We start from the raw sequence: 24,310 nt of genomic DNA on the forward strand, positions 1-24,310 counted from the left end.
TATACAGTTAACACCCAGCACAGTCTAAGTGGTGCCCATCATCACAGAACAGCTCCATCCTTCCCCAGTGCTGGTGCCAGTGCCCCATGGATCGAAACTACTTCTTCCTGCACCATTCTTTGAGCTATGTGCTTAATGCTCTCTAATCTGCTTGACTCTATGTCAATTTGCATGTGGTTCAGGTAGCAATCCAGAGATTATCCTTGAGGTTCTGCTTATGAATTTCGAATGTAATTCCTCAAACTCTGTCTGCCGAACCTCACTCCAAGTTCTACCTATGTTGCTAATTTCAACATGGACCATGACAACTGGATCCTCCCTCACCCACTCCAAGTTCTCCAACACCGAGGAAATGTCCCAAACCCTTGCACCAGGCAGGCAACACAACCTTCAGAACTCCTAGGATTTGCACCAAGTGCAATGGCAGGCAGGTTTTACCCACTGGCTGCAATGGAAGGTTTTCTCGGCGTATCATCCCAATCCCACCTCATTAATCATGAATTCCTGGGAAACACACTATTTCGCTGGTGGGCAGCCTTCGATTCATCTTCCACACTGCCACTTCACCGCATCCTCATGTCAGGCACCATATGTAAAGTGCAGCCGCGCACACCTCTCTCAGTGCTTCCAGCCCAGGACTGTTGCACAGAAGAGATGGCCCTGAAAGTCAAGAAGACTGCAGCCCCCTGATTCAGTGACGCATCCCTGGGATGCCTTCTGGACACCGTTGAAGCCTGCTGCAATGTCCTCTACCCCCACTCTGGTCACAGGAGACCCATCAGTGTCACCACTGCAGCTTGGGTGGCAGTGGCACTGGTGGTCAGTGTCAACATTGAACAGAAGAGGTCCACCATCCAGTGCAGAAAGAGGATGCATCATCTCATCCATGCCACCAGGGTAAGACAAACATGTCATCACTCTAAACTCATAGACTCACAAGGGCATCACACATTCACTGGCATCTCACTCACTGCCAGCTCAAGGGACATCACCACTCATTGTCTCACACACACCCTCATATCTCCATCTGGCCCCATCTCCTATGGATACTGCCTCCTTAGCCCTCACTATCTTGAGGCAACTTGCACAGATCAACATGTGCTCCCATGCACACCCTAGGATACCCCCATCCGCAGTAATGCCATAGCGCTGCAGCCTCTTTCCTTGCCTGAGGTCATTTCTTCCCCTTCCCCAAGCAAGCCCTAGCCCTGCAACCATTAAAAATCCACCCCCACGTTATGGCTGGTCTGGTAGCTGGAGACCTGCCTGTGAGCCCCCCTAAAGGTGATGTGGTGCTGCCTGCGAAGCCTGGTGCTGATGACCGTGAGTGCTGCCTGGAGCAAGGTAGGGTAACAAGCCTCAAAGTCTTATGTTCATTTGTGTAACAGATCGGCGTGACTGCACACCGATGTGCCTGGATGATCCAGCATGGGGGGATGATTCTGGCGAGCAGGGCTTATAATGATATGTAGATGTATTAAAATGAAGTTCCCGATGTCCGGCGGCAATAAATGCTGGCCTAGCCAGTGATGCCCACATCCCATGAATTCATTAAAAAAAAGAAAGCAGTATCTATTCCCCTGACTAGTCTGCCCCCTATCACTACCACATTCCTTTTCACTCCGCCCACTTGAATGGGCTCCTGCACAATGGTGCTATGGTCAGTTTGCCCAACCACCCTGCAGTCCTTGTCCTCATCCATACAGGCAACAAGTAATTTATATTTGTTGGACATAGACAAGGGCTGAGGCTCCTCCATCACAATGTCATGGATCCTCTTACCTGCTTGACATACAGTCACACCATTCTGACCAATTCTAAAATACTACTTAACTTAAGGGATATAACTGCCTCCTGGAACAAAGTGCGCAGGTAACTATCCCTCTTTCAGACTCCAGCACAACAGCTCTGAGCTGAAGTTCCTTGAGCTGCAAACACTTAAGGTAGATAAAAGCAAAATACTGCGGATGCTGGAAATCTGAAATGAGAAACAAAGTTAATGTTTCAAGTCCGTATGAGTTGAGTTATGAGGTGCTGCCAGACCTGGTGAGTTTTTCCAGCATTTTCTGTTTTTATTTACTTATTTTATTTACTTTATTTACTTGTCCGAAACCACAATGCTGCCCGCATGCTGCAGCTACGACACACCACCTGTCCTGCATTGTCTATCTAAACTCTTTACTTATTTAATTTATTAAAATTATTGTTCAACCAATAATTTTAGTTCTATAGATCAATTGGTTTATCTAGTTTATTAATTTGATAAATTCTTAGCTCTGAGATTGACTCACCCCCCTAGCTTAAAAAACAAAAATGAAACTTCAATACTCATCAATCAATCATGTACCTGTTGTCTGACATCATGATATCCGGCACCATAAAAAAAGGCAGTAGGCGTGTGTGCAGCCTACTGGGGATGTACTCTCCATATTTAAGTCTTTAACCCACCCGTAGTGTAGGGAGAGGGGTTAAAATTGCAACCCTTGACTCCACAATCTAGCCTCCCTCAGTGTAGTAGGTTGGCTTTGGCCAGGCCATATTATGATTGAATTTGTGGCCTTAATTGATACACAGAATCATAGAATGGTTGCAGCACAGAAGGAGCCATTCGGCCCATTCTGTCCATGCTGGCTTTTTGCAAGAGCAACTCAACTAGTCTCACTTCCAAGTCCTACCCCTGCAGTCCAGTCTTCAGGTGCTTATCTAATCCCATTTGAATGCCCAAATTATATTTGTGTCCACCTACTCTTAAACAATGCATTCCAGATGTGAAAAACTCGCTGCATAAAAAAAGCTTTTCCTCATGTCTCTGTTGTTTCTTTTGCCAATTACCTTAAATTGGAGTCCTCTGGCTCTTGATTCTTCTGCCAATGGGAGTAGTTTCTCTCTATCTACTCTGTCCAGACCCCTGATAATTCTGAGCGCCTCCATCATATCTCCTCTCAATCTTCGCTTCTCTAGAGAAAATAACCCAGCTTCCCCAATCTATCCGCTTAACTGAAGTCCCTCATCCTTGGAACCATTCTTGTAAATCTTTTCTACACCCTCTCTGAAGCCTTCACATCGCCCTTAAAGTGCAAAGGCTAGAATTGGACACAATATTCCAATTGAGAACAAACCAGTGTTTTATTTAGGTTTATCATAACTTTATTGCTTTTGTACTCTATGCCTCTATTTATAAGGCCCAGGATCCCATCTGCTTTATTAATAATTTTCTTTTACCTACCCTGTAGGCAGTTAAGAGTCAAGAACATTGCTGTGGATTTGGAGTCACATATAGGTTAGATCAAGTATGGATGGCAGATTTCCTTCCCTGGACAATATTGGTGAATCAGATGGGCTTTAATGATAATCAAGTAGTTTCATAGTTATCATTATTAAAGCTAGTTTTTAATTCCAGATTTATTTAATCAACTAAATTTTAAATTGCCAGCTGCCATGGTGGGATTCAAACTCTTGCTTCAGGATCATTAGTCCAGGCTGCTGGAAGACTAGTTCAGTAACATAACCAGTATGCCAGCGTGCTCCACCATAAAACCAATTGTAGTTTTTCATTGCCCATCCAAGATTCCAGCATATTTAAAGTGCCAAATCAAGTTACCCATAATAGCCAATTTCTCACAGCATTATCTGACATTACTAGCCTCCGCTTCCATTTCACCTTTCAGATCCACATACTTGGTAACATTCTTTTCATAAACTGCTTCTTGGCCCTTCCTCCATTGAACAACCTGTACTTGAATAAGCATCTTGTTTCACCTTCTGCCTAAGAATCAACTTGTGGAATTTTTCTGAGGATAATCTGTGGTCATCATTTGGTATTTGCGACCATGCGACCTTTTGCCAGTTAACCTGCAGCTGGGAACTAAGTTACTACTGAAAAAGGAGACATGTCAAAGCTTTTCATCTTGCACTCATTAGGACATTTCTTAAGAATACCAATATAAGGAGAAAACAGCAATTTATACTGTATGAGAAGAGAGTGCCAATTGGTTGGCAAGTGGACTCTGATTGGTAGAAGCGTTGCCATGGAGAAAGCACCAGGAATGGTTACTGACAGTTAACTACCAAGCATTGTTTGAAATTTAAACCAGGCAGCTTGACCCTGATTGGCCAAGGCATTGCCCTGAGGAATGCGTCAGCGAATGGTTGTCACTTATTTTGTTTAGCTGAAACAGGCGTGATATGTGTACATGTTCTTTCTGTCTGCAAAGAACAGGGCCCTGTGTATTAATATACATAGCTTCCAGTATATAAAAATGTGCCACACTGCAAGCTCGACTGACAATCTTAAATTGGTTGTCAGTGTAATTCTTAACACACAGGATTATTTAGCAAATGTTGTCCAATCGCAGAATTACATCTAGTGTTGGACAATGCATTTTGAGCTTTGCAAGCATGTGCTGGTTGGGTACGCCCTGTAGCTTGCACGTTGCAAACAGAGGCTGGGACATACTGTTTGATTTGGTCTACCAGTCTTTGGGATGTACGACCTAGGTACCTAGCATCCAGATAGGGGTAGCATTATCCCACAGGAAGCCTTTGATGTGCCCTGTTTCAGCATCATGCGTGACTATATCACGCCATTCTTAATAATGGGTCCAAATTCGAATCCATTGGACCTATCACTCAACATGACCAGACAATCTTATTTAAAAGTAGGCTAAAAAACACTTGCTGGACTTGTGTAAGAGCAATGAGCTACCACTTGGTATATATGACAGGGTTTGCCCTCATGGCTCACTGCGTCTGCATATGTATGGGCTGCCCAAGGCACACAAAAGTGATGTCACTTTACGCCCTATTTTATCTATGACTGGTTCCGTACAACATGAATTGGCCAAATGGTTGGGTGAATTGTTGCAACCAATTTTGACCAAGTTTTCCACATACATGGTGAAGGGTTCCTTCACATTTGCGAATGTTATACAGGACTTGAATATCAATCACAGTGCTGTATCCACATGCTCATTTGATATTGCTAGCCTATTCACCAATGTCCCACTTAAGGAAGCCATAGATATTTGCCCTGCAGCACCATATCATGGCGATCTAGACCCACCACCATTGTGTGAATCAGTATTCATTGAACTTACGAACTTGGCAACTCATGCAGTTGAGTTCAGCTTTAATGACACCATGTATGCTCAAATAGATGGTGGTGCCATGGGACCCCCTCCCCTAGGCCAAGCTCTCGTAAACATCTTTGTTGGGTTCCATGAGAAACATGTCTTCAATGGAATGACACCTAACCTCCTACCCCTCGCATATTTCCAATATGTGAATGATACGTTCACTTTATTTAAATCTGCAGCTGTAATAATTTTGTTACATGTCTTAATGCGCTCCATCTTGTGCCCAATGTGCTCAAACTCACCTATGAAATGAACGCCTTGACATATTAGTTCAGAAATCTGCCAGGGGATTCTCTACCACAGTCTGCCGCAAGTTTACCTTCATTGGTCAATTTGCACATTGGGATTCTTAATGGCAACCTTGTAAATAGGGCCCAAGCCATTTGCTCACCATGCAGGCTTGATGCTGAAATAGGATGCATCAAAGGCATCCTGCAGGATAATGGATACCCTGATCGGATCATTTTTCACTGTATATCATGCAAACTCATGAATGGGCCTAAGGCCCTGGAAAGTGCCCAGTCTACCTCAGATTACCCTGGAAGGGCAAGATACCTCAAACAGTTTTGAGCAACAGGTGAAGCTAGCTGTTTCACACTGTTACTCTGCAGTAGCAACACGAGTGGTATTTGCCACTAACAGGATGCTGCTGTCAAGCCAAAAAAATGTTCTGCCTATCAAACAACTTAGTAATGTAGTATATGAGTTTCAGTGCCAGTGTGATGCTAGGTATGTAGGTTGTATGTCCCAAAGTCTGGCGGATCGTATCAAACAGCATGTCCCAGCTGCTGTTCACAACGGGCAGGGTACAGACCGTACCCAACCAGCCTGTGCTTGCAAAACTCAAACCAAAGTGTCCAACATTAGATGTGATTCCATAATTGGACAACATTTGCTAAATAATCCTCAGTGTGCTAAGAATTATGCTGAAATCCAATTTAAGATTGTCAGTCAGGCTTGCAGTGTGGCACATTTGTGTGTACCGCTGACTCATTCCTCAGAACAATGCCTTGACCAATCAGGGCCAAGCTGCCTGGTTTAAATTTCAAACAATGCTTGGTAGTTAATTGTCAGTCACCACCCTGGTGCATTCTGCATGGCAATACCTCTACCAATCAGAGTCCACTTGCCAATCAATCAGCACTCTCTTCTCATACAGTATTAATTGTTGTTTTCCCCTTATATTTGTATTCTTGCAAAGTGTCCTGATGAATGCAAGATGAAAAGCTTTGACATGTCTCTTTTTCAGCAATACTCATACAGTCAAAGTTAGTACTATAAGACTATAAATTACTACTTTCAACACTTGTACCCTCTGTAATATCAAGTGTCAGGGCTAGCACTCAAAATGCACCTGCTGACATTGGAGTAATACCCAAAGGTAATCATCATGTTCTCCTTCTTATAGGACACTGCAAATGAAGCTTCCAGGTGATTTGTCTAATGACACAGTACCAGACATGTCAGAGAGTGGAAATTATAAACCCTCATATACTCTCATTGAAACAACTGACACACGTTTACATGAGAAGGAAGAAAATCATGGTGACTCAGGATACAGTAAGGTACCATTGCAGATGCTATGGATAGCAAGCTTAAAGCTGCTCCATTATAAAGGAGAAATTCATAATATTTTTGTGAGCATAATGATACCGATCTTCAATAAATGTGTTTGGGTGGTTTTGATTTGTGGGCCCATTAGATATGGTTTTGTTTTTAATGCCAATGCAGTACTTATATTTTGAATGATAGAAGAGAAGAAGATTTCTCCTGATGTCCTGGTAAACATTCATCTCTCAACCAACATCACTAAAACGTGTCCATGCCAGCTCTCTGCAAGAATAACTCAGCTAGTCCCACGTCCCTGTCTTTTCCCCATAGCCCTACAAATCTTTCCTCTTCAGATAATTATCCAATTCTCTTTTGAAAGCCACAATTGAATCTGTCTCCACCACACTCTTAGCCAGTACTGAGGTAAAAAATGAATTACATCTTTGTATCACAATGCGAGAACAAAAAGAATATTGTGCCCCATTAAGCCAATAGAAGTGCTCACTGTCTGAACATATGATTGATATTAGTTGAGTAAAATGATGGCTTGCATTCTTGGTCCCATATTATAGTATTTCTATAACTATCTAGAAGTCTTAAAACTTTCCATTTGAGAGGCCTGAAAGGAAGGGTTCATGCAGTCAGTGTAAAGTGCTTTGCTCTCCGTTAATGTTCTTTGGTAAACAGTGAGTTGGTATTTGCTGTGACTGGAAATTTCTTGAAGGAGTTGATGAGCCTTATAGTCTCATGCAATCAGTAGAAATACAGTCATTAACTTGGGATGCTGCAAAGATTTTTATTATTTCAGTGGTGGGTGTCATAGTCATGTGCAAGAGCTCAGTAACTTATTGTGCTATCAGCACTTAGTGCCAAACCAAAATGCACCTTTTTAATAATTCAACCGAAATATAGACCCTGCTCCATCAAGGATGTCAAAGATAATCCTGATTTTTAGGGAGCAAACTTGGGAAAATGTGTGGGCAATTTTCAAACTCAGTTGTGCCATTACGGAAGATACCATTAATAGGCACTTACACAGGGAGAGAATGAAAACCAGAGAGCCATTCATTTGAGGCCATTATTCATTTTCAAGCAGCCATCTATTCAGTGGTATCACCAGAGACTTGAGAGCATGGTCACCTGCCCATCCTTTCCAGTGTGAAAAAAAAACGAGTAGGAAGATTAAGAACAGAGGAAAATATTAAAATTAAAAATTCATGATTATATTCTCTTTATTTATTATGATCAGTTGTTTTTAATATTTGCAGAAATAAGGAACGTTTCAAGATTATTCTTGTACTTTTTCCTCTGTTCAGTCAGGGACTCCTGAAATTGGTAATAGGAGAGAGCTGGACTTGAATGTTCCATCTCAGCTTCAGATGGAGGCTATGACGTTGAATACTGAACCAAATCAATGGACAGTGCAGCCTGGCATATCAGCTAATGCAGCAAGGCAAGTGCTACAGATTATAACAGAGTGCTAAGAAAATGTGAATTAGAAAATGTGAATTACCCATAGATATCACTGATTATCTAATCAAAAGTCACCAGATAAAAATAATGGACAGTTGGCAATGTTTAATTTAATCTCATCCATCCTCTGGAACAGCAGCCATAATTGCCAGACCTCACAAAAAGAGTTGCATTTTTGGTATTCCAAACAGAAAAGGTTACAATTTTTAAACCAGGATGTATAACTGGAGTTCTGAGTCATAGGGTTGTGCCTGCCATTCCCCACTCAACGGGTAGTTTGCTGCCATGCTATTGGTGAGACTGGATACGATATGCCCAGGGAGGGCTCCTCATATATGCTTCATCACAGCGGGTTAGAGTTACATTGTCAGAAGTCTGAAAAGTAGACTTTGCTCGTAGAATCACAGAATGCTTAAGCACAGAAGGTGGCCATTTGGCACATGGTATCCATGCCAGCTCTCTGCGAGAGTAACTCAGCTAGTCCCACATCCCTGTCTTTTCCCTGTAACCCTGTAAATCTTTTCTCTTCATATAATTATCCAATTATCTTTTGAAAGCCAGCATTGAAACTGTCTCCACCACACTCAGGCAGTGTATTCCAGATCCAAATCAGCCTCACACCTCCTGTACCACCTTTTCACTATTTTTATGTCTATAGAAGACGTTTGAATTCCCTTTTATGTTCGCTGCCATTCTCTTCTTGTACTCTGTCTCTGCTTCTCTTATTTGCTTTTTCAATTCTCCCCTGAAGCATCTATATTCAGATGGTTTTCAGTTGTATTATCCACCTGACATCTGTCATAGGCACACTTTTTGTTCTTCATCTTAATCTCTTTCTCTTTTGTCGTACAGGGAGCTCTGGATTTGCTTTTTTTTTAATTCTTTCTTGGGGTGTGGATGTTGCTGGCTAGGCCAGCATTTATTGCCTATCCTTAATGGCTCTTGAGAAGGTGGTGGTGAGACACTTAAACCACTGCAGGCCATGTGGTGTAGGTGCACCCATAGTGCTGTTAGGAAGGGAATTCCAGGATTTTGACCCAGTGACAGTGAAGGAACAGTGATATAGTCCCAAGTCAGGATGGTGTGTATGTCTTGGAAGGGGATTTGGAGGTGGTGGTGTTGCCATGCATCTGCTGCCCTTGTCCTTCGAGGTGGTGGAGGTTACGGGTTTGAAAGGTGCTATCAAAGGATCCTTGGTGAGTTGCTGCAGTGCACCTTGTAGATGTTACACACTGCTGCCACTGTGTGTCAGTGGTAGGGGGCATGATTGTTTAAGGTGGTGGATGGGGTGCTTGTCAAGCAGGCTGCTTTGTCCTAGATGGTGTCCAGCTTCTCGCATGTTGCTGGAGCTGCACTCATCCAGGCAAGTGGAGAGTATTCCATCACACTCGTGACTTAAGCCTTGTAGATGATGGACAGGTTTTGGGGAGTCAGGAGCTAAGTTACTCGCTGCAGAATTCCCAGCCTCTGACCTGCCATTATAGCCACAGTATTTGTACAACTGGTCCAATTCAGTTTCTGGTGAATGGCAACCCCCAGGATGTTGACAATGGGAGATTCAGCGATGGAAGACAGCCATCGAATGTCATGGGGCAATGGTCAGATGCTCTCTTACTGGAGATGGTCATTGCCTGGCACTTGGGTGGCACGAATGTTACTTGCCACTTATCACCCCAAGCCTGAATATTGTCCTGGTCTTGCTGCATATGAACACAGACTACTTCAGTGTCTGAGGAGTCACGAATAATACTGAACAGTGTTTGCCTTACCTTTCCCCTTCATGGGAATATACCTTGACTATGCCCGAATTATCTGTTCCTTAAAGGCATCCCATTGTTCAGTTACAGTCTTAACCGCCTCCCATCAGCCAGAATTCACAATTTTCGCACTTTAAAGGCACAGGAGTTTCCAACCCCATGCCTTTTGGAGAAAAAGAAGGCTGAAAATATGTGGTAAAGGAAGAAAAAGTGTCATGTTCTGAAGGAATTTTTGAACGTTAAGTTTTGTTTCTTAGGCATAGTTCATTCTGGGTCACTGCCTTATATGCTATCAGCTCATGCAAATACCCTAAAGTATACCGGCAGCATGCAAAAATTTTAGCATGCAGGTAAATTTTTTTCAAAAATAATTGTTTTTGTTTGCATCTGTGTGCTTCAATTCTGTATTTCAAAAAAAAAGTATAGTGCAGAATTGACAATAGATGACATTAACAAATAATGCTCAACACATTCACATGATATCCCTGTCTCTATTCTAACAGAAGTTTAACTTAAAACACCTTGATTAGCATTGCTGACAGAGAATTTGCATATGAGTATGTTTAACATTCATCCACTGATATCGCCAATTGTAATTTCTACTCAATCAAAGCATTTATAAATATAATTTAAAATGCACTGTGCTAAGGCACAAGTCAAGAGTGTGATGGAATACTCATCACTTGCCTGGATGTCTGAAATTCCAACAACACCCAAGAAGCTCAACGCAGTCCAGGACAAAGCAGCCCACTTGATTTGCACGCCAACCACCATCTTAAGCATTCATTTCCTCCAACACCAATACACAGTCACAGCCGTGTGTACCATCTAAAAAATGCACTGTTAGAACTCACAATGACTCCTTTGACAGCACCTTCCAAAGCTGCAACCCTTACATGATGGACAATGGCAGCAGTTGCATGGGAACACCACCACTTGCAAGATCCCCCCAAGCCACACACCATCCTGACTTGGAACTATATCGCCGTTCCTTCACTGTCACTGGGTCAAAATCCTGGAACCCCATCCTAATCAGCGCTGTGGGTGTACCTACACCATTTGGGCAGCAGTGGTTCAAGAAGGTGGCTCACCACCACCTTCTAAAGGGCAGTTAGGAATGGACAATAAATGTTGGCCTTGCCAGCGATGCTCACAGCCCTAGAATAAATAATAAAACTATTATCACTGGGAACTTAGACTCTAAGGGCGGAATCATTCCAGATTTGCAGAAAATGCAGTAGCAGGCGAAAAAAAGGACGTTTTACCCACTGGCAGCAATGGCGGGCTATCATACCATATCGACTCCTTCCCGGCGCATCCTGCCTCATTAATAATGCATTCACGGGAAACACGCCAGATTGCTGGCAGGCAGGCTCAGATTTTCCAGTCACTTCAGTGCTTCCTCGCTCCGGGTACCATATTTAAAGTGCCATCTTCATGTCTTCAGACCAGGACTTCTACAGGCCATGGCCCCGAAAGCAAAGAAGACAGCAGCCCCCAAATTTAGTGATGCCTCTCTGGGCACCTGCTGGACGCAGTGGAAGGCTGCCACAATGACCTCTTCCTCTGCTCCGGGCACAGGAAATCCACCAGAGTTACCAATCTGGCCTGGAAGGAGGTGGCAATGGTGGTCAGCGTCACCGGAGCACAGTGGAGGTCAGCCATCCAGTGCAGGAAGAGGGTGAACGCTCTCATCCGTTCCGCCAGGGTAAGTCAACCACCTCATTGCTCTCAACTCACACACTCACAAACCCATCACGCATCCACAGGGATCTCACACCTCAAGGTACAACATCACTAACTCTCACACACACCCCCACATCTCCATCAGGCTCATATCCTCTGGAGGTCATGTTCTCATCCCATCCATGGCACAGTTCACCACACAAACATTCCACACAGTGCCATGTGTCCTGCTCACATTCTCTCCATCTGTTTTCATGCTGGAGAAGCTGGCTCACAACAGCAGGGAGAGGGCCCAGGCCTGGGGTGGAGTGACCCATATTAGGACCTTTGGTCATTTTGAGGAGTGTGCCATTGCGCTGACTGGTGAGGACATGCGGCGATGGTGAGGTCAGCGGCGAACACCCGCGTGAGGATCCTGCACCAAATTATTCCTCTCTCAATGCAACTGTGAGTGCTCTCTCTCTTGTTTTTGACTCTGCTGCCATGCACTAATTATCTCTACTTTGATTCACAGGGAGTTCTGCCAAATGACCGACCCCCTCAGCCAGCCAGTCCCTCAGCTCCATCCACATCTTCACCTCCAGCCAAGAGGACACCTCCTCCATTGAAGAGCTGGAAATAAGCAGCCTGGAAGACCTGTCACAGCGCTTCCCTACACCCTGCACCAGCACAGAGACACACACCTTGGTGGGACCTAGATATAGAGCAGGCTCAGGTTCGCAATCTGGTGGTCACCGCATGGACACGTGTCCACAGCAGGAGGAGGCAGGTTCAGCCGAGCTCCCCAGCACTCAGAGGAGCGCTGGGGAAGAGGCATCTATGAGGGCCGAGTCAGATGATGAGCCTCTTGATTCAGCCTTCCAACTCATCATGCAGAGTCAGCAGAAGGTGGGGAAACATCACGCAGAGATGTTGGAAGCCCTCAGCAGTGGCACACGAGTTAGAGGAGTGCATCCGCCTGCTCTCTGATGAAGTGGTGCCCATGTGTGCGCGTATGGAGGTCTCCATGGGAAGGTTGGTGGGCGCTATAGTGGGCTGGTCCAGCAGAATGCAGAGATGCGGCAGACCTGCACTCCATTGTGGTAGCCATGGGTGAGTTCTTGCAGTAGCAATGCTAGAAGGAAAAGGGACACTTCGACGTCCCTCCAGGTATTCCTTTCCCTCAAGGAGTCAGGTTGGGACCCTAGGGTACCTGAAGGGAGGAGGACTAGTATCTGGACACCCCTGGGTCATCCACTCAGGAATCTCAGAGGCTGTCCACTCCCTCCAAGACCCCTTTGCCTGTGACCCCCTCAAGGTCATCCTCTGTCACCGCAGAGAGAGCAACTGGCCTACAGGAGGACAGCCAAAACAAGCCGGGGCCCTCAAGGCCTCGGCTATCCAGAGGATGCATGCCAAAATCATCAGAGGCAACAGGGCCAACCATTGCACAGACTGTCTCCAGACGTGCTGCAGATGGCAGACCAGCACCAAAAAGAAGTGGTAAGCCTAGAAAAGTTAAGAATTTCTGATCACAAGTGATTGCACGTGTGAACACATCTTGTCCCTTTATAATCTGAAAATATATTCATTTCCACTGAATAATGTGTAATGTTGTATTTCAACTTCATTGACTGGCTTTGCGAATCCTCCCACTGCATTCCCTCCCCTCCCCCCAATAGCAGTCGGGCCATGAGCGATTCTGGAGGGAGAAGTGTGTGAGTGGCAGGGCCTTTTGGAGCCTTGTGCAAGTGCTCTCCCAAGCACATGGAGCCTTCATGCATCACACTCATCTCACTGTCCTGAGCATTTTCACTGCTGCCTGCTGGGGTTCTCTTTCAGTTGTCCATCTGAGCTGACCTGCATCTCCACCCATCCATTGATTGCACTCCCATGCAGCACCTATACCTGTCCAACACGAGACTCCGCTCACTTTCGATTTCGACAACCATGGTAGTCATTAAGTTTCTGACCAGCTCCCCCGTCCTTTCCCCTCCCCCAGTCACCCATACCTGTTGACCCTCCAGCATCACCTTCCACCTCCCCACCATCACCTACCAACCGAACCCTTCTCTTTCCAGGATATCCAGGAGAACGTGCACATTCCCTATCTTCCTGAGAATCCCACCCTATCCACATCGACCTCCCAGACCTCCTCCTTCCCACTCCCAGGGTTCATGTCTACCTCTGAGTCCTCACCACCCATCCTCGCCGTCCCTTCTATCACTATTATCGCACCCTCACTTTCCCACCCAGCTCACTCTGTCCCCTCTCATACTCATCATTCTCTCCTACCGTGTCCATCCTCAGTTAGCTCCCCAGGAAGCAGTCATTGACTCTACAATGCCCTCCCTCACCTGGACATTCCCCCCTCCACCCCCTGACCCACTCCTCCACCTTTACTCCCCCCCACCCCGGACTCCATCCTCTTCCGAACTCCTTTCCCCCTCCGAACTCCTTTCCCCCTCTGAAATCCTTCCCCGCTCCAAACTCCTTCCCTTCACCTTCCACCCCCTTACACTTGCCGCATTCTCCCCGTTGCACCCTCTTCCCCTCGCACTCCTTCCTCCCCTTCCCAACCTCACCCCCCAAAACCTTCATTTCCACCCCCCCAACCTCACCCTTCCTAACACCTTTGCCCCCCGCTCCCACCCTTCAACCTCACCTCCCCCGGGTACACCTCTCCCATTCACAGCTGGACCTTCCTCTCCTCACCCAATCATCCATAGCAGCCCTCTTTCAAGACCGTGATGTTCCGAAGCAGAATCAAAGCATCAGTGAAGACCTCCCACCCTCTATGAGCTGCTTCAAGGCAGAGCCATGTCCATGAGAATCCACCCAGCGTGTGATGCATGCCTTCCTCCAGGGTCCGGTAGCTGTCGGGCTCCAGCATCTTCTTCCTCTCGGATGTCCGCGATCTGAGCAAGGCCTTAACGTTAAGTCCGGACTTCTGCACGTCACACTTGTCCAGTCATGTTCTGGGCCGGCCATTTTTCCCACCGGCGTAATGGTAAATCTGGTGTGGGGGAATGATTCTGGTTGGGCCTCACTTTGCATCCCATTAGCAGAATGCAATTTGGGTTCACGTCGGCCTCCAGCAGGCTTCACATTCCGCCATGACGGACACCATCGGATGATCCCGCTGTGCTTTCACGCTGGCATGAAACTGATTTTTGGCCTTCTTACCATATTGTTCCCCCCACCCCCGCCCACCATGACGCCCAATGCCGGAGGGGCTGGAAAATTCTGGCCTAAATGTTTTTCTGCCAACAATAGATTGAGCTGACACATGGTATACTCAACTCTGCATGCAGGTGTACCAAATTTTCCTCCTAATTTAAATGGCTGCTGGCACGTAAGAAACTTGGACAGAGAGCTTGACCTACACTATGCATGACTGGGGAACAAAAAATCAAACAAGGCAGCAGTTCTTGTATGTTGCATCCCACCCTTTAAAGGGTAAGTTGCAGCAACAATTTAAACGTTGATTAATTGTTCATAATGCTACACTAGACAGTATTGCATCTTTAAGTTGGTGGGTCTGCTGGATGAGATGCACCAAATGAGGGCGACTCATTTTCAAGATGAAGGCTGTCCTCCAGTAAAAGCACAGGAGCAAGCTGCATGGATGTAGGTGCATGGGCCAGAGGTACTGGCAGTTCCTCAAGCAGCTGACCAGAGCAGCATTTCCAGACCCCACATGTATGATGCACCCATAGTGGCACAGTCACTTGGTATTTTGGTGCAGTAAGGAATGGAGGTCACAGGTGGCCACTCCTAAGCACTTATAGTGGCAGCATGGCCCCATGAACTTTCAGTGCCTGTATTTTCGAGTACAGTTGACTCATTTTTCCATCAAGTGGATGTCGTGACATGAACGCTATCATTCTCTGCCTGATTGCATAACCATGTCTATTTGTATTAATAGTTCATGCCCTACCAGGTACTTTTCGTTATTAGAACACTGTACCCATGAAACAGTCTGAACAAATATTTTTGTTAAGGAAAAGCCTTGTGTAATTTTTGGTATGTGTCAGTGTCTATCAATTTCTCCAATTTTACTGCCTGCCTATTAATCCACTCTCTGTTCACTCACATTGCTGTGACTGGAAAATAGGAATATATGTGTATCTGGATAAAAAATCCTGTCTTGATAAGTTTGGGCTCTTAATACCATAAGATCAGATTTTATTTATTAGTATATTTTTAGTGTAAAGTGTGGAATTATAAAGCCACACTTTTGATTGTGTTTGAGTTAAAAAAATGATCATGAGAAACAAAACAGAAAAGCGCACGGGGACAAAATATGTCCGTATAACATGCTATACAGAGTTACCTCAATTGCCCAGGGGCAGGTAGCGCAGCTGGCGGCTACCTGTACTGCTGGCGCAATGTTTGTCAATGATAGAAGCAGCACAATGTGAACAAATTTCTCCACCTAAGTGTTTGTGGAGAGGACATGGTGGAGTGAGAGAAACAAGAAAAGAAAGAACTTGGCAAGTGTAAGCATTGGCTCAGAGATAGCACTCTCACCCCTGAGTCAGATGGTTATTAATTCAAGTCTCACTCCGCGTAATTGGGCATATAACCAAGGTTAACATCAGGAGTGTTTTACTGTCAGAGGTACCATCTTTCCAATGAGAAGTTAAACCGAGACTGCCTTCTCAGGTAGACGTAAAAAATTCCATGGTACCATTCGACGAAGAGCAGGGGAGATGTCCTGGCCATCATTAGCCCTGATCCAACATCACTAAAACGATTTAGTGGTCATTTACTTCCATGCTGATGTAGAATGTTGCTATGCACAAATTTGCTGGCATGTTTCCCTACATTACAACAGTGACTGCACTTCAAAAGTGCATCAATGGCTGTATAGCACTTTGGGATATACTGAGAATGTGAAAAGCGGTTTGGTCCTAAATGGCCTAAATCTAATTTTTGTGCTTCCACTCCACATGGTACCCTTCCCCATCCCCAGAAAAAAATTCTCTTCATCCACCCTCTCAAATCCCTTAAGGCGTTTAAAATGATAGATTTTAAACTCAAAGGAATACAAACTTAGTTTATGCAATCTGTCCTCATAACTTAACCCTTTAAACCGTGATATAAATGCAAGTTCTTTCTTTATCTCCTCAGGGCCTTCCAAGATGCTTCATAGCCAATTGAATTCTTTTGAAGTGTGGTCATTGCTATATAGGCAAACATGGCACGGTATCTGCACATGCATCTAAAAACAGAAAATGAGTTGAATCAGTGATAAATGTTGACTAAGCCACAAACAACCCCCTTGCTGCTCCAAGTAGTGCAATGAAATCTTTTATGTCCCCTTTACCAGGCAGACGGGAGTTCAAAGGCTTAGCAAGAGGCAGCACCTCCAGCAATGCAGGACTCCTGTAATATTTACTGAATTTCCATGCATCCAGGTTATGTGATCAAGTCGTGAAATGGGTCTTGAAACCACAATCGGCTGGCTCAGTGGTGAAAGTGTTACTACTAAGTCATGCTGAAGGGTATATATTATTGATACCTGGAGAGTGTGAGAAACAGTAACGAAAATGTGTGTGCCAATATAATAAAGAAAGAAGATTGTTGCTGTCTGAACTGGTAAGGTTGAGCTGTTTATTCCAAAATCCACAAATGCAACAATTATTTTTATGAACTGCACAATAATGGTGAGAGGTCTGCACCTGGAGGAAGTCCTCCCACAACTTGGGCCCAGTCTATTAGGACCCATCTTCCCTATCTATGCACACAAAGGGAAAAATTACTAATTGGGCCAGGGTGTTGGAGGGAAGTCAGTGGATTGTTTTGAAGCATGAGCTATTTCCAATAGAACATACTACCTAGCTGGTCTCCTGCAATTAATGAATAGTTGATTTACAGAAAAAAACGATTAAATATTACTAATCCAGAACTTGAGTGCAGTCAAGGTTAAACATTCTCTGTGTGCCCAATAAGGATCAATGTCCAGTTCCTAGAATTTTTGTGACTTCTAAAAAGGTTTATTTGCGGGTTCCCCTATTACCAGTAAATATACATAATTGTTACTCAGGGAAGGTCTTGTGGTGCAGTGGTAACGTCCCTGAATCTGAGGCAGAAGCTCTGGGTTCAAGTCCCTCTCTAGGGCTTGAATTTTTTCGGATGGCAGGTTTCGCTTCCTGCCATCTGAAGAATGATCCCCGCCGACTCTGAGTGCCCCGCAGCTATTTCACGCTCGAATGAGCATTAAGTGGCTACAGGCAGGACTTGCACTCCTCCCTCGGGAAGTCCCACCTTAGACATCTGCCAGCCAATCTGATTGGCCCAGGTAAGTTCAAAGAACCCCAGGGTGGGGAGGGCAGGGAAGGCCTGGGGAGGCACAAAGCGGTCAGTCATGGTCTCGGGGGAGAGGCCGGTGGGGGGAGGGAGGTCTGGAGGCCACCGAACCTTAAGGGGTGGGGGGGTTGCATGCCCAACTTCAGAAGGGGGCTTCTGATGGAGGTGCACTTCCCGCCCGAGATATAACTCTGTTCTTTATCAGGCTCCCCCACAGAAGTTCAATCCTCTTGCTGGCCTAAAAATTGTGGTTGGGCAGAAATGACCCTTACATGGCCAATAATTGGGTCAAGGGCAGGCTTCTGGTCCAAGGCCTTGCCTGCCCCAGCGTAAAATCGCTGCATTGTCGGAGCAGGCAGGAGCCCGCAGGGAATCACGTCCCCTCAATTTCACACTCCGCTCCCTCCCACCCCGGCCTAAAAACCCACTGGTAGGGGAGCGTAAAATTCTGGCCCAGGACTTGATGGCCAAGGAAGGCCTGTTCATAATGTGGCCAAACAGGCTGAGTATCAACTTGTAAATCCTTCCAACATATGCCAATGGCAGGCGATAAGAGTAGGAAAGATTCCTGGTCAACCATGTGATGGAAAGAACATTGGAGCCTCAACCATCACTATTCATAGCTCAGGGCTACAACATGCATGTAAAAGTGTATGTTGTCACAGCAGCTTTGTCTCCTCAGTTGGCTGGGTGGCTGGTGTGGATCAGATTGGTGTCAACAACATGGGGTTCGATCCCCGTTCTGGCTGGGGTGGATTCGGGACCTGCCTCTTTACACCACCCATGGTGGAGGTTGGTGGGTGGGTCCTACCTTTAGGAAGAGAGCTAAAGAAGAATGGTTATTCAAGTGACAGATTGATGATTTTCACTTAAATCCAGCAAGATATTAAATAACAATATGATCAAGCTCTCTTGTAATATTGTCAAATAGATTAAAATATCTATTACTTTGTTACATGATTTATTTATTTAGAAATTATGCTTCCAAAATGTCTTCTGAGATGTATGTAAATTAATATCACATGAGCTACAGTTTATTAGATGTGTCATAATTAATGAAGTCTTTTGTATTGTAATATACTGTATTTGTTTTAAGTTACAGATATTCACGCAGAAAGGAACCACCAGTTAGCATGCACAAGTTGCTTAGTTTTGGCTATGCAGATGATTGGTTTTCAGAACGTAAGGATATAAAAAACAGCAAAGAACAAACTATTGGTACTGTATAATTTTTCTTTATTCGTTCACAGCATGTGGGTGTTGCTGGCTGGGCCAGCATTTATTGCCCATCCCTAATTGCCCTTGGGAAGGTGGTGGTTATTCACCTCTTGATGGCTCAGTACATGTGGTGTAGGTACATCCACAGTGCTGTTGGGATGGGATTTCATGGATTTTGACCCAGTGACAGTGAAAGAACAACGATATAGTGATATCGTTCCAAGTCAGGATGGTGAGTGGCTTGGAAGGGAACTTGCAGGTGGAGGTGTTCCCATACATCTGCTGCCCTTGTCTAGAAGTATGGTAGACTTCTGGTAGAAGTCATGTGTTTGGAAGGTGCTATCGAAGGAGCCTTGATGAATTGCTGCATTTCCTCATGTAGATGGTACACACTTCTGCCGTTGTGCGTTGGTGGTGGAGGGAATGAATGTTTAAGGTGCCAATCAAGTGGGCTGCTTTGTCCTCGATGGTTTCAAGCTTTTTGAGTATTATTGGAACCACACTCATCCAGGCAAGTGGCAAGTGAGTATTCCATCACACTCCTGGCTTGGTGCCTTGTAGATGGTGGACAGGCTTTGGGGGGTCAGGAGGTGAGTTACTTGCCACAGAATTCCCAGCCTCTGACCTGCTCTTGCATTCCTAGTATTTATATGGCTGGTCCAATTCAGTTTCTGGTCAATAGTAACCCCCAGGATGTTCATATTGGGGGATTCGGCGATGGTAATGCCATTGAATGTCAAGAAGAGATTATTAGATTTTCTCTTGTTGGAGATGGTCATTTCCTGGAACTTTGTGGCATGAATTTTACTTGCCACTAATCAGCCCAAGCCCGAATGTTGTCCAGGTCTTGCTGCAAATGGACACGGATTGAATAGTTCACCAATCCTACACTTGGAAAGCCTTTAGGCATAAAACCAATAATGCAATGTTTGATGCCCATAATGCTACAGTACTCCATGCATTGCCACCCTGTAATATCGAGCTTGGGTGCCCGAGGCCAGATGAATGGTGCCATAAGAAAAGAAGGATAATATCGCAGGTCTTCATAGCAATGTCTTAGGATCTATAAGCTGAGCCCTCCTTAGAATCCTGGGTGAACAATATCCCACCACAGCCTGTCATCCTGCTCTTTTACTTCCAAATAAACGAAGGATAGAGGAATTCCAAGTGACACATCCATACTGTAGAAGCAAATGGGGGTGCCAACTATCCCTAAGGCCTCCTTAATACATTTGGCCATAATTTTACACTTGAATAACAGCAGAGCTCCAAATGAATTGCAGTGAGATTCAGGAAAATGAGAAAAACAAACTTACAGCCTATCTCTTGAAATGAGCCAGTCACTAATTGCCAGAAAAAAATCCAAGAAATACTGAGTTGTTATATGGTGACTGCCCTTATCTATGGCCTGAGTAATTTACTTGTCTACATCTCCTCCTGGCACTAGGGAGGACCTTAAAAACATAATTTTGGACCCAATGGAAATGGGCTGGTGACCTGTCCTAATGGACTTCCAGCCATTTTTCTTTCATGCTGCACTGATAATTTAGGCACACTTCTGAAGTAGGGAAGAAGAAAATCTGTATTTACTGGCATTAATTACTTTCGTCATTCAGAAATACAACCTCAAAGTCCTGAGGAAGAAAACCACCTTTTATAATAAGCGTTTAAGAACATCCTAAACTGTTAAAAAAAAAATGTATGAAAACTGATGTCTTCTTTACAATTGCAGATGTTGGAACATTTTTAAAGGTGTAATTTTTCATAAAGTTTGCACTTTTTAAGATATTCACTAGTCACTACTAAAACCACAATGATCTGAAAGATATTTGGCAATTTCCCAATTGCCAGAATGGGTCTTGCAACACATTAAGGAGCCAGCAGACCCCAATAGAACAACTTTCCTTCCATACACTTGCTGATGCACTAGTCCCAAAGTTTCATTAGTGAAGAGCTGTGAAGCTCTTGTCTCCTGCTGCTTCATATCTTGACAATATTCAAACTTTGTTAAACCTTTGTAAAAAGAGCAACAAAAAACTTCCCTTAAAAAGTCTCCTATCATCCCTGTAAAGATTGCAATAATTCCATCCTCCACCATCGAACAAGCTTCTCGCAAAAGGCCCAATCTGGACTGTGCCCTTAATGGAGCACTCCAGAATCAAAAAAGGAATAATTGGAAAGTCTGCTGTAGAGCCACAACTGCTTTGTATCAGAAAGAAAAATTTTCTGCTTTTAAAGTCAAATTCTTTCCTCATCTAAATTTAAAAGGATTAAAACATAAGGGGGGTTTTCTGGCCCCGCCAGCGGCGGGCAACATCACAGGCAGGACAGGAAAATTTGGAGAGCAGCCAAAAGCCAATTCCAATCCGCCTGCAATGATGCCCACTGCTGGAATGACTGGAAAAGCCCGGCCAAGGATTCCTTGTGTTAAAGTTTAATATATATTGAGTGTAAAATGCACTGTTTGAGCAGTTAACCATGTTCCTCCTAATCACAGAATTTGGTTTATTTAGAAAAGCATTCAGTTGCTGTGAATGATGAGGTTTTGCCTGAGGAAAATCAGCCCATGTATAGAGGAAAGAGAATGACTGGCATCAGAGGAAATGGAAAGAATAAAGCTACAGCAGAAAATGATTCTTTCTTCAAAATCTTTGGCGAACACAGGCAAGATATATATTCATACCTAAAAATCTTTTGAGTGACAAGAAATTGCTTCTCTCCCTTACGAATCTACAGTCTTTACATGGCAGCAAGGTGGTGGGGTTAACAATATTATTCCCTCTTAGTTTCTGTAGGTTTGCACAATATGTACCATTTCCCAATTGCCAAGGTCAAACCTCTGCCAATCATGATATATAATTAGCTGTTCACAGTAATACAGTTAACACTGTATACAGTTTACTAATAATACACAGTATTTTACGGGAAAATCTATGTGGACCTTGTTTTTGACATCCTTTGGCATGCATTGCAGGCAGATGCAAAGTTCACCCTGTTATACTCCTATTATTTCTTACTTTGGAAGTACATCAGTTTAAATTTTGCACCAGAAATGGCTAAGTTATGCTACTCGAGCCATTGTTCCATTTTTGGGAAAGGTAGCTTTGGATGCATGGATCTTGGGGCTGAACTCCCTCCTAATTTTTAACTGTAATTAACAAGAGATATTTCATCCCTTTTGTGCTTTTACCTCTTTTAGTTTCCTCTTTTTAGCCTCCCTATCCAGCAAGTGGACAGGGGATCAATTCTCAGATCTGTGCCAATATCACTCCCAATCTGAAGACAAGGAATTCTGTAGGAAGATGCCAGGGTTTTTTGCTATTGCCTCTGTATGGTGCCTCCTTATTTTATAATTTTTAATTAAAAAGACAAAAAAAACACAAACGCATAGAGTTTCCGCAAATGAATAAGGCTTCTGTCAAGGTTTTGCCAAAGTTACAGTGATGTGACAGGAGAAGCCTCAAGGAAATTCATCCACCCAAATGCAATTAAATTCTATATTATGCTGGATTGATGAAGGTGCTGTCTTTCACATCAGACATTAAACCTGGGCCCTCTCCTCTCTCAGCTGGACATAAAAGAACCCATGATGGTATTTCAAGGAATAGCAGGGGAATTATCCCCAATGTCCTGGCTACTGTGTATCCCTCAAACAACTACACGAAAGCAGATTATTGGTCATTATCACATTACTGTTTGTGGGACCTTACTGGGCACAAATTGGCTGCCATATTTCCTCCATCACAATTGACTACACTTCAAAAATACTTAATTTGCTGTAAAGCATTGGGACGCCCTGAGGTGATGAATGGCATGATATAATAGCCCGCTGTGCATTAATGGAGGTGATGCATCACAGCAAAGGGGCAGTCACAGTCTCAGCTTTGGAGCTGTTACAGTCTGTTCATCCCTCCACCACAATGGCAGTAGTGTGTACCATCTTCAAGATGCACATTCTTTCTTTCTACATTGAGAATATTGAAGTCTTTCTGCAGTAAATCACAGAAACTTTCTGCTGCCTCTTGAAAAATATTCCATTTAAACACACCCCCTCAGAAGGTTTTCATAAGACCTGTGCTGCCTGTACGTTCTGAGGTGGGTGGAGTGGTGGAATAGCTGTTAAAACCTGGTAGCTGCATCCTCCTTAAATGGTTTCCAACTCTGATTAGTTCCATAATATAAAAGCAAAAAATTGCAGTTGCTGGAAATCCAAAACAAAAACAGAAATAGAAACACCTGGAAAAACTCAGCAGGTCTGACAGCATCTGCAGAGAGGAATACAGTTAACGTTTCGAGTTCGTATGACTCTTCAACAGAACTAAGGAAAAATAGAAGAGAGGTGAAATATAAGCTGGTTTAAGGGTGGGGGGGTGGGACAGGTAGAGCTGGATAGAGGGCCAGTGATAGGTGGAGATTGCCAAAAGATGTCATAGAGAAAAGGACAAAGAGGTGTTGACAGTGGTGATATTAGCTAAGAAATGTGCTAATAGGTGATTAGTTCCATCCTGTGCTTGCTGCTTCCTGATTATGCCATTTAATGGTATGCCCATGGGAATGCCATCCCTGATCCTGAGACGCCCAGAGTGCATTTGGGCAGTCTGAAAACTGAGGGTGGAATCGTCCCAGATTTACACTAAGTGCGGTAGTGGGCGTGAAAAAAGACGTTTTACCCGCTGGCTGCAATGACGGGTTTTCGAGCTGTATCATCCCCTTCCCAGTGCCTCATTAATAATGCATTCACGGGAAACACGCCGGATCGTTGGCAGGCGGCCTCAAATTTGCCCTCCACACCGTGACCTCAGTGCTTCCTAGCTCCAGGCGCCATATTTAAAGCACATCAGAGTGCAGCCTACTTCATGTCTACAGACCTGGACTGCTCCAGGTGACAGATGGACCCGAAGGCCAGGAACAGAAAAAGCCCCCAAATTTAACGACGCCACTCTGGGGCACCCGCTGGACGCAGTGGAAGACTGCCACGATGTCCTCTACCCCTACTCTGGCCGCAGGAGGTCCGCCAGATTCACCAATCCAGCCTAGGAGGAAGTGGCAGCGGCAATCAGTGCCACCGGAGCACAGAGGTCAGCCATCAGTGCAAGAAGAGGCTAAATGCTCTCTTCTGTTCTGCCGTGGTAAGTCAACCACCTCAAAACTCTCAACTCACACACTCACAAGCCCATCACACATCCACAGGGAATT

At 44.6% G+C, this 24,310-nt stretch overlaps 1 protein-coding gene across 1 annotated transcript in view; it reads left to right on the forward strand.

The window, feature by feature from the left end:
* c11h7orf57 (chromosome 11 C7orf57 homolog) overlaps positions 1-24,310 on the forward strand; it is an 89,404-nt gene that overhangs the window by 46,597 nt on the left and 18,497 nt on the right. Inside the window, exons 5-8 of the mRNA XM_078551375.1 lie at positions 6,544-6,700; positions 8,003-8,139; positions 18,999-19,114; positions 21,628-21,778. Coding sequence (XP_078407501.1) covers positions 6,544-6,700; positions 8,003-8,139; positions 18,999-19,114; positions 21,628-21,778 — 561 coding nt within the window. The remainder of the gene's footprint in view (positions 1-6,543; positions 6,701-8,002; positions 8,140-18,998; positions 19,115-21,627; positions 21,779-24,310) is intronic.

This window comes from Cetorhinus maximus, chromosome 11, assembly GCF_964194155.1.
Source record: "Cetorhinus maximus chromosome 11, sCetMax3.hap1.1, whole genome shotgun sequence".
Lineage (NCBI taxonomy): Eukaryota > Metazoa > Chordata > Chondrichthyes > Lamniformes > Cetorhinidae > Cetorhinus > Cetorhinus maximus.